The sequence below is a fragment of the Phoenix dactylifera genome, chromosome 1, assembly GCF_009389715.1.
Source record: "Phoenix dactylifera cultivar Barhee BC4 chromosome 1, palm_55x_up_171113_PBpolish2nd_filt_p, whole genome shotgun sequence".
Lineage (NCBI taxonomy): Eukaryota > Viridiplantae > Streptophyta > Magnoliopsida > Arecales > Arecaceae > Phoenix > Phoenix dactylifera.
Genome location: NC_052392.1, coordinates 7018996 through 7037102, shown reverse-complemented (window position 1 = coordinate 7037102; position 18107 = coordinate 7018996). Strand labels below are relative to the sequence as shown.

Genomic DNA, 18107 nt, shown 5'->3' with positions numbered 1-18107 from the left:
CGGAGAGGAGGCTACTTCAAGCAACGGCAGTCAGAGCCAAATCCAAACCCGGGTGGTTCGACTTGAATTTCCGGTGTATGATGGCACTGACGATCCCGCAAGTTGGGTGTATAGATGTGAGCAATTTTTTGCATACCACGCCACTCCTGAAGAACAAAGGCTTGCACTCGCATCCTTTCATCTCCAAGGCGATGCTCTTCAATGGTATCGCTGGTTTGTCTCCGAGCGAACGTGGACCAGTTGGTCTCATCTGGTGGAGGGCCTACACACTCGATTTGGACTGACCCAAATGGAGGACCCCATCAGACTTCTCACCAAGCTTCACCAAACCTCCTCGCTTAAGGACTACCAAGCTCAGTTCGAAAAGCTCGCCAACCACATCTCTAGACTCGGCGAAGGATTTTTGGTAAGTTGCTTCATTAGTGGCTTGCGGGATGACATTCGTTACAAAGTGCAGATGTTTCGACCTACGGATCTCGTGTCGGCCATGGGCATGGCAAGACTCATGGAAGACAAGCACAGCCAACGCTGGAAGGCTTTCAAAGCTAAACCAATCCGCACCCCACCCATTTCAAATACTACCAATGTTGTTGACAAGGGAGATACAAGGAGCCCTTCCACTCTCACTCCAGCGAAAGCGGGACGTCGAAGGGTGGAGAGGCGCCGACAAGGTCTTTGTTACTACTACGATGACAAGTGGCATAAAGGCCACACATGCCGAACGCCCCATGTCTTCCTGATTCAAGGCTACCAAAGGGTGGCGCTCACCGGCGTAAAGGAGCTACCCACGAACTGGACGGATGGCAGACAAGCTTCTCGGATGATCAGAACAGCAAGAGCCATCTCCCTCTTTTGGGTGGATCTTGTCATGCAGCCAGCGCCTACAATTGCCATACATCCGGACCTACAGGCATTGTTGGACGAGTTCCAAGAAGTTTTTCAAGAACCTCATGGCCTGCCGCCGCAACAAAGCCACAACCATCATATCTCTTGAAGGACAAAGGGCACACTGTAGCGGTACCACTTTATAGGAACCCTCACTTTCAAAAGTTGGAAATTGAAAGACAAGTAAACAAGGGAATTCGAGAAGGCATCATTCGACCGAGCACAAGTTCCTTCTCATCTCCGGTCCAAAAAGGAGACGGAAATTGGCGAATGTGTGTTGATTATCGCGAGCTAAACCGCCACACTCTCAAAGACAAGTTCCCAATACCGGTAGTAGACGAGTTGCTTAATGAACTGTATGGTGCTACTTACTTCACCAAGTTAGACCTGACTGCAGGTTATCATCAACTTATGAAAAGGAGATGTTAGCCATCCTTATCGCAATTAAGAAGTGGTGGCCTTATTTGCTAGGCCACAAGTTCATCATTCGGACCGACCAATGCAGCCTCAAGCATTTGTTGGAGCAGAGGATAAGCACTCTAGCTCAACAAAAGTGGCTAAGTAAGTTACAGAGATATGAGTATTCTATTGAATACAAACTTGGGAATTCAAACCGTGTTGCCGATGCACTGTCTAGAATTGAACTAGATGCATCCTACCAGGCAATCACCACAATAATTCCAAAATGGCTAGATGAGGTACGTGCATTGTACACCTCAGATACCTATTTATATGATATGTTGCAAAGGTGGCAGGAAGGTCAACTGGACCCCACGAAATATAATGTCAAGGATGGCTTTATCTTCTATAAAGGGCAATTGTTGATCAGTCCTAATGCCAATTTAAAAAAACTCCTCATATGGGATTTCCATTGCTCGCCCACTGGTGGCCATGCGAGCGTACGAAGAACAAAGAAGAGACTCGCCAACTGCTTCTATTGGATAGGGATGAAAAGAGATGCCTACAACTTCATCAAGGAATGTACCATATGCCAACAAAACGAATATGCTACAAGCACTCCAGCTGGTCTTCTCCAACCCTTACCTATTTCGGACCGACCATGGAGCGACATCAGCATGGACTTTATTGAAGGACTCCCAACCTCTGCCCATAAAAATGTGATTTGGGTAGTTGTCGACAGGCTTACAAAGTATGCTCATTTTGTTGCGATTTCTCATCCATATACTGCTTCAACCATAGCCCATGCATTTGTTGAAGACATCTACAAATTGCACGGCATGCCAAACTCAGTGGTCAGTGATCGAGACCCAACATTCACAAGCAGCTTTTGGAGGGAACTACTGAAGCTCCAAGGATGCAAGTTGTGCCTATCTACAGCCTACCATTCTCAATCTGATGGCCAAACCGAAGTTGTGAATCGATGCCTGAAAACATATTTACGTTGTTTTTGTAGCTTCCGACCTAAAGAATGGTATCGATGGTTGCCCTGGGCGGAATGGAGCCACAACACCAGTCTCAACTTCAATCAGCACCTCACCATTCCAGGCCTTATACGGGTACCCACCACCACCAGTCGTTCCCTTCACTCTAGAAACAACCAAACTTCAGGAGCTAGAGTTGGCGCTTCAAGCAAGGGACAAGGCTTTACAGGAATTGAAGGAACACTTGCGGAGGGCGCAAAATCGCATGAAGTCACAGGCTGACCGGCATCGCACCGACAAAGTCTATAGTGTGGGTGATTGGGTATATGTGAAATTGCACCCATATCGACAGTCGACCGTAGCTCAGCGCAACGTGCCCAAACTCTCTCCAAAATATTATGGCCCTTTCCGTATCCAGGAGCGCATAGGACAAGTGGCTTACAAGCTTGAGCTTCCGGATGGCGTCCGAGTTCATCCAGTCTTCCACATCTCTATGTTGAAGGCCCACATTGGCACAAATGTACCAGCACCCCCAACTGCAATACCAGCCGATATATCACAGAAAAAGAGGCTTCCTCAAGCCATTCTTAATAGGCGCATGGTCAAAAGACACAATGCTGCAGCCACAGAAATTCTTGTCCAATGGCGGGGTGAAACAGCAGCCGAAGCTATGTGGGAGATATTCTCTGAACTCAGCAAACGATTTTCGGGAATTGACCTTGAGGACAAGGTCGTTCTAACAGAGGGGGCATGATAGGCCCACTGCCTACTCCACACCAAGTCCGCTTCCTCCTCGCACCAGGTCCGCTTCCTCCTCGCCATGCAACCACGTCCGCTTCCTCCTCACATCATGTCCGCTTCCTCTTCGCCATGCAAAACCCAAGAATACGAAATATTTCCCACCCCAAACGGTTACAGTTTCTTACTTTAAATAACACCCATCACCCATCAACCCATCACCCATCACATTAAATAACAACCTCCTATTCAATAGGCCCACTGCCTACTCCACACCACGTCCGCTTCCGCCTCACCACACCTTCCTCCTTCTGGACTGGGTCATCCTCTACGTGTCTACACTAGCTCCCACCAATGGTAGAATCTCTCTTCCACTACTCCCATCTTTCCCACTTTGTAACGACCCCTACTGGTCCCAGCTTTGTATAGATGTTTCATCGAATGATTAGAAAGGGTATGCTTGTTCTTGTGTTCCCACTTGGAGGTTTACACCACCTTGAATAGGTGCAGGAGGCAGGTGCCCCTTGAAATGCATCACCAACCTTCTTCCCCTCTCTTCGTTCATCCACCACCACCCCTCCAACGGAGTGACTTACCATAAAGTATTTCCCAAAAATCTTAAAGGATCATAATTTACTATATCCAAACGTTACCACTCAAATGTCCAATAAGAAAAGTCGTATAGTCTCCCAAGCATCTCACATAAAAATGACACTAGACAACATATACTTCAATGAAAATAACCATATTTGAAGTGTTATACACACACACACACTCTCTCTCTATATATATATGCATATATATATGTAGGTATATATGTAATTCTCTATGTATGTGGTACGTTTTTACATGTATACAAGTTCTCTAGATACCCAACAAGTTATCAAGGTGAGAGATTAACTATGTCAAAAAAATGGTTATCCTCTCCTTATTTATTTGTCAAGTCAATGCTACTAGTGAATGATTTCATCTTGAATGCATTACAACCTTCGGATCATTCACTGATACAATGATTTCAATATTTTCTAATATTTTTTCTTGCAAGCTACATGGATTTATATATTAAATTAGCAATAAAGAACTTCAATACACATTGAATAGGGTAACTAAGCATAGTCTACTCTTACCATATATGCAAAAGTGTAGCATTAATATAATGATATAACTATGCTAAGAAAAAAGGCTGAAAAAATAAATTTAGAGGCAAAAATAGGCCATATGAAGGTCATACTAGTTGAACCAAAGCATACTATGGGTACCCTTTGTCAATGCAACATATAATATGGTGCCTACCATAATAGTCGGTCATCAATATGCCCACGTACCTTAATATTTGAATCCTTGATCTTAAGCCAATTCCCTGACTCATCCATGCCTTCCTTAGAAGACTTAATAGAAAGATATTTATGGAGAAAACACATAAGTGTGAACAAACATGGATTATATTGCCAATGCACCAAAAAGTGCTTGGCAAACACAACTAAGGGTTTCATGGCACACAGCTAAAAGCAAGTGCCACGGCAAGCAATTTGAGCTTAAGGTGGGCCAATAAAATGTATTAGTATTTTACCTAACATCCAATATGTGATTTTTCACATATATTTCATGCACTTAACTCAAGGTTCAATGAGAATAAATATGACCAATTTATTCATGTTAAGCTTTAATAACTCTGTAGAACTAATCAAATATATTTCTTGTAGAGTCCATCCATAATTACAACATTATATCGTTACTCAAGAAAGCAAGTGCTAAGATAGAGGGTTGACTATGAGGAGTAGGGGAGATAATGTGGTACTTTGATGTTATACCATTAATTGTAAAGATAAGAGGAAAAACCCACTTGGATACTGGCTTAACCTGCTAGAGGCCCATAGCCAGCTACAGGCTCATAGGGCATAGCTCGAACCCACCATACCAGCTGCCATATTGGGTTCAAGTCTGCCATATCATCCACCATGAACCCAAAGTCCATGCTAGGCTTCCAAGGGCCATGGCTTGGTGGTTTAGGACTAAAACAACCATTAGCATCGGTCATGACTTTTCTTAGAGCAATGCACATCATTCTTTAAATATTTTAACTAAAAGGGCTTTGAATACTTCTTGGATAAGCCCAAAATAATTCTCAAATTCCTTTTAGAGATGAGAGGGAGGCTTCATTTTCTTTTATTTTTTGATGAATGCGAACCTTTAATGATTAATAATTAGTTTTTAAGTTTCTGATGTTGAGATAACCATGTGGCAAAATGACTATGGTCTATTAATTTGAGTGATGACTAACTGATTGAGTTCATGGATACCAATGTTGTTGTAAAGAATGTTTATATTTTAGTTTTGATAATCCATCATTGTTTTAGATACTTTTTTACATATATGAAAAATATATAATTTATTTGTTATCATATCTTAGCCATATCATATCATAGTTTTGAAGATTTGTTGTGTCATCATATCAAAATAATGTTGTATTAGTGTCATATACTTCATGCTTCATAGCCAACACGAAAAGTTGCCATTACTATGGAGGATGATAGTCACCTCAAATGGACTAACGTCATCATTACTTGTGATGCCTTATCATTGTATTTCTAAAGCCCCCCAAAATTGAGTTTTTACAAAACAACCTTTCTCCATAAGATCTTCTAACAATCCCTAGCCATATAGGGTTCTTCTATATGTTCATGATCTATGTCAGAATTGTTTTTACAGGGAAAGGTGAATCAACCTTACAAGAATTTAAAATGTTCGAAAGGATTTTCTATCCATCACATGATGACTCAAAAAATCAGAAGCTATCGGGACCTCCAAACAAAGTATATCCAATCTCCCTCAACAAGCCAACCAATCAAAAGCCACAATAATTTACTTACGTTTATTTGAAAAAAAGAATAACGATACTATTTGTTTCAATCATGATTCTGACCATCCATAGTGGATTCAACTTCCTTTGAAGAAATCTAATAAAAATAATCACTTGGTAGTAGCAATAGCATTCTAAATATTTTGGTGTCATTAACAAGTAAGAGATTATGATGATAAGCAGGTTAAGACTCAAGTGCGATAAAGTCAGCCTTACCATTCTCAAAGTCACACTTCCATAGGATATGAGCAGCACTTGGACCAGACAGGGCCTAACAGACACATACATTCAAATTTCAAACACTTGGGTAGGTCATCTTAGAGGGTCTGCAACACTAAGCTTCTTGAAAGATTTAGAATATCAAATCACTTACTAGGTGAAGAATCAACCATAAAGTGTGTCAGATTCAGTTTGTTGTAGTGTTTGTAAGTAGGACAATCACGTACAACAACACCCTATTATTGAGTAATTCAAACGTGTTTACTGTTTCCTGTTATTTTATTAACAGACAGGAAGCAAATCAGTCAATCACAACCATCTACCTAACATTGAGGGAACCGTATCATTGCTGATCACAAAAACTGTTTCAAAAATTAATTTCCTTCTATTAAAAAAAAGGCAGGGTGAAACAACATCCAGGTGGGACCCACCGGAAAAATCAAGTAGTCGCACACAGACCAAATCAAAAGGATTGTTTGAGAGGGGAAATAAAATAAAGAAGAGAATATACCGCAGGGGAGGGGGAGCGGGCGGCGCGGCGGGGGGTGGAGAGCTCCGGCAGGGGGGCGGCAGGGTCCTCATCATCGTCGCTGTCGTCGCCGGCAGGCTGGTGGGCCATGACGTGGGCGAGGCGCTGGGCGGCGGCGCGGGCGGCAGTGTTCTGCTGGCGGCGAAAGTTGGCGACGCCGGAGGAGCCCGTGCGGACGTGGCGGTGCATCGGGGACATCATCGGCGACGACGCCCCACCGCCCGACGAGCTCGATATGCTCTTCTGCCGCACGTACAGCGGGCTTCCAGCCCTCCCCCGCTCCATCTCCCTCTCCTCCTCCTTCGCCGCCGCCCGCTTGCCGGCGATCCAGTCCGATCGGATTCGTCTCTTGTTCTTCGCTTAATCTCTCCCTTTATTTGATTCTTGATCGGCTTCTTTTGGTCTCTCTCTTTTGCTTCCTCCAGTTGAAATCTTCTTCTTGTTTTGGGAAGAAAGAGGAGATGGAGATGAAGGAAATGGCGATGTCTTCCGCATGGAATCCGGAACGAGGGCGTAACGGTTGGAACGAAAGCGACGGGATGAGAAGAGGAGGTCTTCTTTTTCTGTGGATACGGAGAAAGGGGATCGGTGGGGTCCCTAAGTTTCTAGAACTAGGGTGGTTAAGGTTTTCTTTTTCTTTTTCTTTTTCTTTTGGTAAATAATAGGGCTAAAGCTTTGGGTTCTTTATTTTGGTCTCCTGACCATTGGAGGACACGTACAGGGCGGATTTGGAATATGAAATATCTCTAACAACAAAAAACCAAAAAAAGATTTGGAATGTATGGATCTGCATGAGATTAATGCATGAATGTGGTTGAATGCTCTCTCATGAAGTTGAACATTGATGCTAGAGATGCCAACAACATGTTGGGATAGACATTTATCCCATCAATGTTTGGAAGTTCATGTCAGGGCTATCGAACTTTGTTTTTCTCTTCGTGAAAGTGCTATTGTCTTTGAAAAAACACATATCTATAGAAAAATATATCTTATTGGGTTGCTTCTTATGTTGCAGAGCACTTATAAAATCTCCTTGGAGAGTATATTATTTTGGCCCTAGGTCAGGTTTGCATGCGCATGCCAAGTCAACTTGTTAACAGGATGCGTCTATACAAGAAGGGTTTGGTTTGTTTGCCCGTATCACTTTAAAAAAACTAAGGCCCTGTTTGGGGGAGCTGTTGGTAGTAGAGCTGTTAGAAGTAGAGCTGTTGGAAGTAGAGATGTCTGAAGTAGAGCTGTTATAAAAAGCTGTCTGCTGTTTGGTAACTATATTCGTAAAGTGCTGTGGTACTTTGTTTTGTGTTTGGTAAACAAACTAAAAAAGTACTTTTGTATGACAAAATTACCATAAAGGACATTGCATAGTATTATACAATAGAACATAATAAAACATAACATAAATTAATACATAAATATACGATATAGTATAATATTATTGTAATATAAAATAATATTATGTTAATATAGCATAATAGTAATATAATTATTAGAGTAAATTAATATTTGGTAATATAACATAATATTAAATTATTTAACATAACATATTAATGTATTATGATATAATGTAATATATATTATATTTATAGTATAATACAATAATAAAAGTATAAAATATTATAATTATTAGTATAAATTAATTTCTCATAATATAACATAATATTAAATTATTTAAAATAACATATTAATGTATTATAATGTAATGTAACATAATACAATATTTATAGTATAATACAATAATAAAGGTATAAAATATTATAGTTATTATTATAAATTAATTTTCCATAATATAACATAATATTAAATTATTTAAAATAACATATTAATGTATTATAATGTAATGTAATATAATATAATATTTATAGTATAATACAATAATAAAGGTATAGAATATTATAATTATTAGTATAAATTAATTTTCCATAATATAACATAATATTAAATTATTTAACATAACATATTAATGTATTATGATATAATATAATATGATATTATATTTATAGTATAATACAAAAATAAAGGTATAAAATATTATAATTATTAGTATAAATTAATTTTCCATAATATAACATAATATTAAATTATTTAACATAACATATTAATGTATTATGATATAATATAATATGATATTATATTTATAGTATAATACAAAAATAAAGGTATAAAATATTATAATTATTAGTATAAATTAATTTTCCATAATATAACATAATATTAAATTATTTAACAAACATATTAATGTATTATGATATAATATAATATTATATTATATTTATAGTATAATACAAAAATAAAGGTATAAAATATTATAATTATTAGTATAAAATAATTTTCCATAATAATTTTCCATAATTTTCCGCGGTCCAGGGGCTCTTCTTCGTGGTCCACGCTTGAGGAGGACCTCAGCATGGGCCACGAGGTTGATGATAAAAAAAAAAAAAAAGATTGATTTTGGAAGGTATGGAAAATGATTAAAATTTTTTTCTTCTAAAATGTGGTTCAAGAGATGCATACAAAAATTGAAAAGAAAAATACCTTTTCTTACGGAAGGGAGTCTGACGGCTAGGATTCTTAGCTCCAGCAGATTTTTAGGCTTATAAAGGGACAAACTATGTAATTATGTTATTTTAATATGGGCATTTTTGTCAAAAATACAGCTTTCCGAAAAAGCTGAAACAGCTTCCTCCTAAAAGCTCCAAATTGGAGCTTCCTCCCAAAAGCTGTTTTCAACTTCCCGCAAAAGCTGAAACAGCTTTTTGAAAAATTTACCAAACACAGTTTTTCATCTAAAAGTACTTTTGGAGGGCCAGAAAGTGCTTTTTGGCCCTCCAAAAGCTCCCCCAAACAGGGTCTAAGTTTGGATGCTCTTCGAGAGCCGATTCTTCAATTACAACCATCTATTATTGACAAAACAGCCATGATTGTATAGTTCCCTTATCATGCATGGGGCAGCATATCCATGATGCCGATCGACTCTCTCTAGTCCACATTTGTTTGATTGTTCTTGATAGGAGGCAAAATGGATCGTCCTACTCCAGCATGAAGCCACCCAATTCCGGCCGAGCCGACCTCAGCCCGCCAAAGGCCGAGCCGTTCTCAACCAGAGGCTAGGCCGACCTCGCCAAGCACATGCCGCGCCCTCTGAGCTTGCCCAACCTTGCCTGCAGCCGCACCTGCGCGCGCGCCCACGCTCGCACATGTGGCCGAACATCCTAACCTGGCCAGTCCCTTTTTACGAACCATTGTTTGCTGGTCACGCCATGACATGCCAACCAAGAACTATGCCTTGCTGCCCCAACTATGCTTGCTGTCAAGGGCTATACCCTGCCACACCTGTCAAAGGCTATACCCTACCACACATGCCAAGAATCATACCCTGCCACGCCTGCCAACGAACGTCGTCTTCAGCTATTGTACAGCTGATCACAGCTCAGCCCGAGATTTCAGGTAACGGCAGTGACCCTCACCATATAAAAAAAAGGTAGAGAAAGGCCCTTGGTAAGCTTTTACAAGCATTTTCAAACCATTACAAACTATTTTAAGCTACAAGAGGCCATCAAAGGCGCTCGGAAACCTCTAAAAAAGGTCCGGCTAACTTAGCCATCGGAGGGCCTTCACCGGAATCCCTGACCAAGGCTTTATGCAGGTACTCCGGAGCGCAGGAGGTGGCTCTCTTTCTCTGTCTCGGCCAGCATCTTCTCGGCTTCCTCCGGCGTGGTCACCCTCGGGCCAAATTTCAACCACAACAGTTCTCTTTGTTAATGAGTTAGGTCAACTTGTTAGCTAGATGTGTCTTAGGCCAAGGTAGCAGCGACTAGGTTTGGCATGCGTTGTGAAATGATACACACATATGCAGCACGGCATAGCAGTTGGTATTTCTCTTATCCTTCCTGCTCATAGTTCACATTGGATTTATTGCAAGGAATTTTTGGTAAAAACAAAAATCTAATCTAAATGATTCATCCATACTTGAAAGGAGGTCACATTCATCCATACTTCTCTCTTACATGGATCACAAGCATCCAATTACAATGTTTGAGTAATGCTAAAATTACACCTTGCATGTGCTATCAAGAACATCTCCTGCTAGTCCAAAAAAAAAAAAAATCGCCGATGCACCGAAGTAAATTATAAGCAACTCAAAAAATATGATGAACGAATTTAATCTGCTAATTGATTGCTTTCCTTGTTTGTTTCTGCCTGCGCCAAGAATAATCTATTCTTTTTCCTAAATTCTACTACATTTTTCTTTGAGTCTTCTTTAGTTTTTGAAAATTCCAATTTTTCCTCTAACAATATGGTTCCCAAATGCTGAACTTGTGACTTTGAACAATATCCACCAACCGAAGAGGAATAAAAGACCTAGAAAGAACACATAATTAAGATTTATCTATTAGCAAAAGAAAGATCAAAGTTCTAGATGTTTTGTTTTTCATATTTTACCAATCCTCCATGCATGCCACAATTGTTGATGGGAATCCAGTATGTTGATGGGAATCCAGCAATGCTCATTACAGAAACCCATAAGGAAAGAATAGCAAGGAGAAAACTTAAACAAAGAACTTTCTCTTTTAAACTTGTCTTTATTGGGATCAAACCTCGCAAAGTGCATGAGAAAAGCCACATATAAGCTGATTCATAACAGATGTATATTTTGTCGTCATCTTTTTTTTTCCTATGCTTTCACATTCACTGCAGAGAAAAAGTTTAACGCACACCAAACTACTTCCAGGAAAATATTTCTTTCAACTCTTTTAATTCGAAAAAACTCCCCTTACTATCTCTTTAATGCACTTCCTCAGACTAGCATTATCATCACTTAAAATGCCAATTGGCAGAGACAACTGTCTAATAACTTCCCTTTTCTCTTCATCTTTTACTTTTATTTCAGCTTTCAGCATTTTATTCTCCTCTGTCAGTCTTTCGATTTCTTCATGCATCAGCAGCTTCCCCTCATCACTGCTGCTATCCTCATCAGCCACTTCTGTCATCTTGCTCTCGACTTGGACTTCTCCCTCAGGATCATCAACTTCAGACTGATAAGAATCAAAAGAATCCGAGGAAGATTCGCACAACATATCCATTGGGCTATTTAGCTTAGGAGACCAGCTTCTGCTTCTTGATATAAGGGAGCGGAATGGTGTGAGGTTCTGATGCCTTCCAACTTCTAACCTGAGCTGGTCATGCCGCTCAGCTAATAAGCGTTGAGCCCGGTGCCATTGTTCTAACATATCCACAAGTTGTGGTCTCCTCTTATAGTACAACTCTGCACACTGAGAAAAGGAGTCAGCATCTTCTTCGATCAGTGCCAGCATTGCCTTGGTCTTCTCTTCTAGCTCTGTCGAATCGAAGAAAAAAGATAGTAGCAGATTATTGAGTAAGCAAGTTTCACTTCATTGTTTTACTCTTGAATTTGTGCGAATCCTTAGTCATTTCTTGCAATAGTAGCAGATTATTGAGTATCTATGTTTAACATACTGAATTGACAAGATACTAAGAAAATGCAAGCAGAAAACTCCTTCGCATGTACAGATTCTTCCTGAATGGTAGAGTTTGGTTTTTAGAAGAAACTCATAAGATGTAAATAGCATGAAGAAAATGTGATTGATCATGCCATGATCGCTATAAATTAATAAGTAAAAAGATGGTTGAGTGACATCTAATGCATGACTGTAACAGAGTAATATAAGGCAATGGAGTTCTAGCATCATGTTTACATATCTGTTGTCCACATAAAATCCTATGTGCAACTTCTACGAGGTGTCTTGAAGTCCTGGACAATGGCAACTTGAGAATGTTACCAGCCTTCTGACTAAAAACTCTTATCCCATAAATTTGAGTTGGCGCAAATCAGGCCAAGGTATATGTTGATTTCCAGACACCTGTAGCTAATTTGTTAGCAAGTGATTTGAGCCTCTACCAAAATAAAACTTGCTTACCAGTCTCAAGTTTTTCGTGCTTCATAAACTCATAAAACCATGGTGTGAAGTAAGCCATGAAGGAAAGAAATGTTAAAGAACAGCAAATTGAGGAGGATTGGGAGGTAAAATGGAGAAGAAGGTATAGTGGCTTGGTCCATATTTCTTGTCACTTATGGAAGGGCTGCCAACAATACAACAACTCGTCCTGAAGAACATAAGTTCAATCTGACTATGGTTGTTCTTAAAGCTTTAACCAAAAATTCAGCTTAGTCATTAAAATATCCAGATTGGCTTCCAACATAGTTAAGATAATGATCATAAACTAGTGTAATTAGGTAATCTAAGTTTTTTGATGTCATTTCACCCTTCTCCGGAATTAAAATAAAGAAAAAAAAACAGAAAAATGATATTTAGATTATCTGATGATTTCATAGTTACTGTAGGGCAGTCATATTCTCTAAATAATTGAAACTGCCATCCAAAATACGTCGTCCTAGTATCAGGCCCTATACCCATGCCACCCTGTTTCTATATCGGTACGCCCAGCAGTATGAAGGCCGATTCGATGTACTGAGTATTAGCACGCCTCCTATACCATATACCGGTACCGACCGGTAAGGTACAGTACGCCGTATGGTATGGCGTTCCATGGTGCCATTCCTTTCTGTTTGGGTTTCTAAAGATGAAAAGTTTTATAAGTTTGCTAGTAAACATTCATTTTTTTCAGTCATTTATATTATTAATTATTCCGAAATAGAATAAGACCGCCACATCCAAGACATCAAGTGGCAAAATATACAGCCGATGAGCCAGCAATTACAAATTTTTCTAGTATCAGCTTGAAATCAATCAACAATATGACACGGCATAGTCCACCTCTTATAATCTCATATTATCTAGCTTTAAGATCAAGTTTTGAGAGAACCAAACCTTGAAGAGTAGATTCCAGCCATGTCGAACTCCATGGGCTGTTGTGGCTGTCAAACCACCAAGAGTGGGACTGCTTCTCCACCATTCTCATTCTTTTTGCCTATTCACCTGCAACCACTAATCTTCAGGAATGAGGACCCAAGGACATCACATCCCATAAACGCAAGATCAACATGTGGATCAGAGAATAGAAAGGGCCATTTCTCCTTCCTGCTTTGAAGAGGAAGAGGTCGCCAATGCTCAAACCTTGACATGGTTCTCAAGGGGAGAGACCTAGGTCTGAGGACCCACACAGCCGTGTTTAGTCTCACATCGGTTATTCACTAGATATATCTTAGGTATTTATACAAGATCAAGAAGCTCAATTAATACCTTCTAGCTAGCTTTTTTGTGTAAGATTCTGAGTTATGACATAATGGTATCAGAGCAGACCCGATTCAGACATATGTAGACTAGATGATACTGCAGCACGAGTATATTTGAGCTGACCATGAGCTCATCGTAGTGTTTGTGATTGGATTTGAATAAATTTGGATCCTTAGCATGACGAGAATGCTAGGCTTAAACGGAAGAAATATGTGAGGATCTGTATGGGTGTGTATTTAGTTCTACATCGGTTATTCGCTAGGTAAATCTTGGATACTTATACAGAACCAAGAAACTCAAAAAATACCTTCCAGCTAATCTTTTTGGATAAGGTTTTGGGTTATGACACTAGGCCATGCTCCATCCTATTGTTGGGCTATTTCAAGCCATTCTATGTTTGGTGAAAGATGTTGACGATGTTTATATCACCACCTCCAGAGCTATTTTAACAGACTGTCATCCATGGTGTGCTCTGAGCATTAATTTTCCAAGTCAGCATTAGTGGATTCAAGAATTTTCTTTTCGCGTGCACTTAATGGATGTTCTAGAGCATTTTTTTTAAATATCGATTTATTTTGATGAATGATGAAAATGTCAGATAACTAATGTCAATAAAAAAAAAATCCACTTGAAGGCTTCCGGAGCTGCTGTTACCGTATCTGGAAGACTGGAACATTATAACAACGGTTGTTTTAAATATAGGGTGCAAAAAAAAAAGAAAAAAAAAGAAAAGGGAAAGAAAAGGAAACGTCGGACAGATAATTTTTTGTTTAAAATTAAAAATGATGTGGTTTGAATGGACTGTCAGGAACACTTTGGCTTTTGTCCATGGAGGGATCATCAGGCAGATGAGGAAAACAATGATGAAACCACAAGAGTCTGAGATTTTTTTTTAAAAAAAGAAGGAAATAATTTAGAAAATTGTTGGCCAAGATGAAGCCATCGATCAGACGAACTAATTAAAATATATACACCTAAGTACCTAAGGGCACAGATTTTTTTAAGAAAAAAATGACAGTGTAAAGAAACAACAAGGAAATTTATAAAACAAAAATTTTGAAGAAAAAGAAACATATTCTAGCTTATTTCTTGGCCATAGCAGGGTTATCAACCGGATAGCCAGGTTTGGCAAGAAATGCCTTCAAAGGGTCCTAAACACATATACCAAGAGAAAAATTTCGCTACATACATTCAAACAAACACACACGGAGAGAGAGAGAGAGAGTACCTACGAAGTTTAAGAGGAGGCTACTTTCTTCTGGTTGCTCAAGAGTTCGAAGAAGAAGAGGAAGAGGAGGACTGAAGCAGAGGTGAAGAGTTGTAAGATCCCTTGATTTGAAAACCCATGCTTTCCTTCGCACCCTTTTACATATCTATTGCTTGCCTTCATTAAGTCTATGAGTAACTTATCTGGATTCCATGGAGGAGTTTTCTGTGTGAGGGACCCAGAAGTGACCGTTGGCGCAAGCCGGACATTGGAAAGTTTTCAAAAAGTTCTTTTTTCCTTTTTTTCAAACTATGCCGCTTTCTGTAACGGTAACGGGTTTGGAATCATTCGCTGTGTGTGGGAAAAGAAAATAAAGAGCGTTGTATGTCCAAACAACTATTTATCTTGAGTTTTCAGGAATTGGATGTAACTGCTATTAATTTATCTAAAAGTTGTTTTACATGAATCCCCTCCTAAATATTGAATTTTATACCATACCCTTCCAAAATTAATATTTGCATGTATACCCTCGTAAAGCACTTATTTTGCTATTCTATCTTTCTTTTATTTTTATTTTTGTATATGTTGAAGGGTTTTAGCATGTTATAATGCGCAGCGGAAGCTAGGGATTTTAAAAATTTCTTAATAAAGTCCCTATGCATGAAACCCTTTTAAGCCTAGATCACCTTAATGATTACAATCAAATGATATAAAATAAATGCAGAATTAGTAGAATACCTCAAACGCTAATCCAAAGTGTACAATCTCCACGAGGCGTCCAAGTGTCCGCCCTCCAATGGTGATCCACACGAAAACTTGATCAAGACTTTAGCTCCAAAGACTTTTGATCCTTAATGCAGAATTCTTCTAAAGAACTCTAATGGCTTGCTTTCCTTCCTTTCTATTTTCCTTTAGCCTTCTAAAATCACTTCTAATCCTTTTTGTCCTAAAGAAGACCACCTTGTCTTGGCTTAGGACACACTAGAAGCAATGCTAGAAAGAAAGAAACTAATGTAAGAAAGAAAGAAGAGAGGAGTGGGGTGAATTTTGAATGATGAAACCCATGGAGTGCTAACCTATTTATAATAGGTGTAGGGATGCATCTCCAAGGGATGCATCCCATCCACACATCCTCTCATGAAAGGGCATCATCTAAAGGGCCATATCAAATAAGAGGAGGTGCAGATCAAGTGAGGAGGTGTATCAAATGATATGTCCTTTCATGTGGTGCCATATTTTGACCAAATCAACATCACATGCTAATCACATGTCTATCACGCCTCACCTCTTGATCTTTCATGATGATGATCCAAGGGCTCCAATGCAAGGCGCCATTCACTTGACCCATTATGTCTTCATCCAATGGTGGGATTAAGATCCAATGGTCAATTATGGTAGCCATCCTCTAACCCAATCCAATTGGGTTAAACCAACTCTCCATTATGTCTTCATCCAACGGTAGATCAAGATCTAACGGTCTAGATTGAATGATTTATTAAATCTAATCCAATTAGACTCAAACCAAGCTAATTAGGTGCCAACTCTTGGCTAACCCATATTAGAATATGATCTAATCAAATTAGATCAATTAAGAATCAGATTCGAATCCAATTCGAATCAGGAGCTAAGGTTTGCAACACCTGCTAGGATGTTTATCTTGCAAACATGATCTAATCCAATTAGACCCTTGATAAGTTTTCTTGTGTGTGACCCATTGGGTTCCATACTTAGCCAGCAATAGGTGTGAGTGCGAGTTGACCCAACTTGATTAGAACTCTTCTAATCGATTTAAGTCCAAACTGCGCGAACCCGAACTTAACAATTAGAATCCTTTCTAATTGGTGATCGAATTAAACTCTTTAATTTGATCAAACCTATAAAACAAGATTGACGTCTAGCAACGTGTCATGTCTACCCGGAAAATATGGAATTTGGTGAAAATACCAAAAATACCCTTCAGTGGCAAGTTACCATGCAATTCAATCCTTTAATCAAACTGCTTCCCAAATATGTATATGAGTATGAATATATGTCAAACTCAATTTCATATTCATATTTTTCTCAATTTTTTAATGATAATTCAAATAATGAAACGTTAGAAACTCTTTCTAATTTTCATTCTGCTTTGATCAAAGGCTTCCTGAATTATCATATGATTAGAATAAATAGGATGCTATCTTCTCTTACTAGAAGTGATTAATTCCTTGTTGACCTACTCATAATCTTCGTACACAATTCACCATATCCAGAAGACCTCGTACATAACTTATTGTCATGAATGAGTGTAAACCAAAATATGGGTTCATGTGCACAAGATACCATGGTGATCTCAGGTCATAGGATCAGTTGCACAACTCCCACTAAGAGAATCATCTTTTGACATGTAAGTAAGACTTCATAAGATTTCTCTTTGTAGGTCAATTCAGTGAACTCATTCCTCTAATGAGCACCCACATCTTTGTATTAGTGTCTCCACACAAATGATTGTGAGATCAATCATCCTCTGCATCGAGCATACATAAGACATGCCAGTCTTTCCGGTAATCATTGATCTCCGACTCAATGTACCAATGACTGGGAATATTTAAGATTAGGATTTTAGGATTTTAAGTCTCACTAGTATGATCTCATCATAGTCTTAAAACCATTGCCCTAATCTAAGGAGTTTATCATAAATATAATCAACAGCATATAATAAAACATAACACCTTTATTCATATTTAAATGTCATGTACATGATTTGGACAAATCAAAAGAAAAAACCTTTCGCAATACATATTGCGATTGGCTTGTAGGGCATCTACTCTTTCAATCTCCCACTTGCACTAAAGCCAATCGCTCTTATATTTTATCCCCATACAATCGAGGTGGCGATCGAACTGCTGTTGTGGTAGAGCTTTAGTGAACGTGTCTGCTAAGTTGTTCTTTGTATTTACTCGTTCAATGACTATGTCTTGTCTCTCGACGATCTTTCGAACGAGGTGGAAGCGTCTTAGAATATGCTTGGATTTGTGATGAGATCTTGGTTCCTTTGCTTGAGCAACAGCTCCAGTGTTGTCACAATAAACTGAAA

The 18107-nt window shown here is 39.0% G+C and overlaps 2 protein-coding genes across 5 annotated transcripts in view; both read right to left on the bottom strand.

Moving 5' to 3' along the window:
• LOC103713683 (coiled-coil domain-containing protein SCD2-like) overlaps positions 1-7201 on the bottom strand; it is a 52167-nt gene extending 44966 nt beyond the window's left edge. The window contains exons 1-2 of the mRNA XM_039115133.1: positions 6558-7201; positions 2710-2803 (exon numbers count right to left, since the gene is read on the bottom strand). Coding sequence (XP_038971061.1) covers positions 2710-2803; positions 6558-6898 — 435 coding nt within the window. The 5' untranslated portion in view covers positions 6899-7201. The remainder of the gene's footprint in view (positions 1-2709; positions 2804-6557) is intronic.
• Positions 7202-11177: 3976 nt separating this feature from the next.
• LOC103710143 (protein NETWORKED 3A-like) lies at positions 11178-15233 on the bottom strand. Of its 4 annotated transcripts, none has more exons than XM_008795763.4 (3): positions 15056-15224; positions 13462-13569; positions 11178-11948 (listed from the first exon to the last, which is right to left on the bottom strand). In XM_008795763.4, exons 2-3 carry the CDS (start codon positions 13550-13552, stop codon positions 11365-11367), a joined length of 675 nt encoding a protein of 224 aa, XP_008793985.1. In that variant the 5' UTR covers positions 13553-13569; positions 15056-15224; the 3' UTR covers positions 11178-11364. The 4 variants fall into 4 exon arrangements, with proteins under 4 accessions (XP_008793985.1, XP_038981060.1, XP_038981065.1 ...); XM_039125132.1 differs by having other exon boundaries at positions 15060-15224; XM_039125137.1 differs by lacking the exon at positions 13462-13569 and having other exon boundaries at positions 15060-15233.
• Between the last annotated feature and the right edge of the window lie 2874 nt (positions 15234-18107).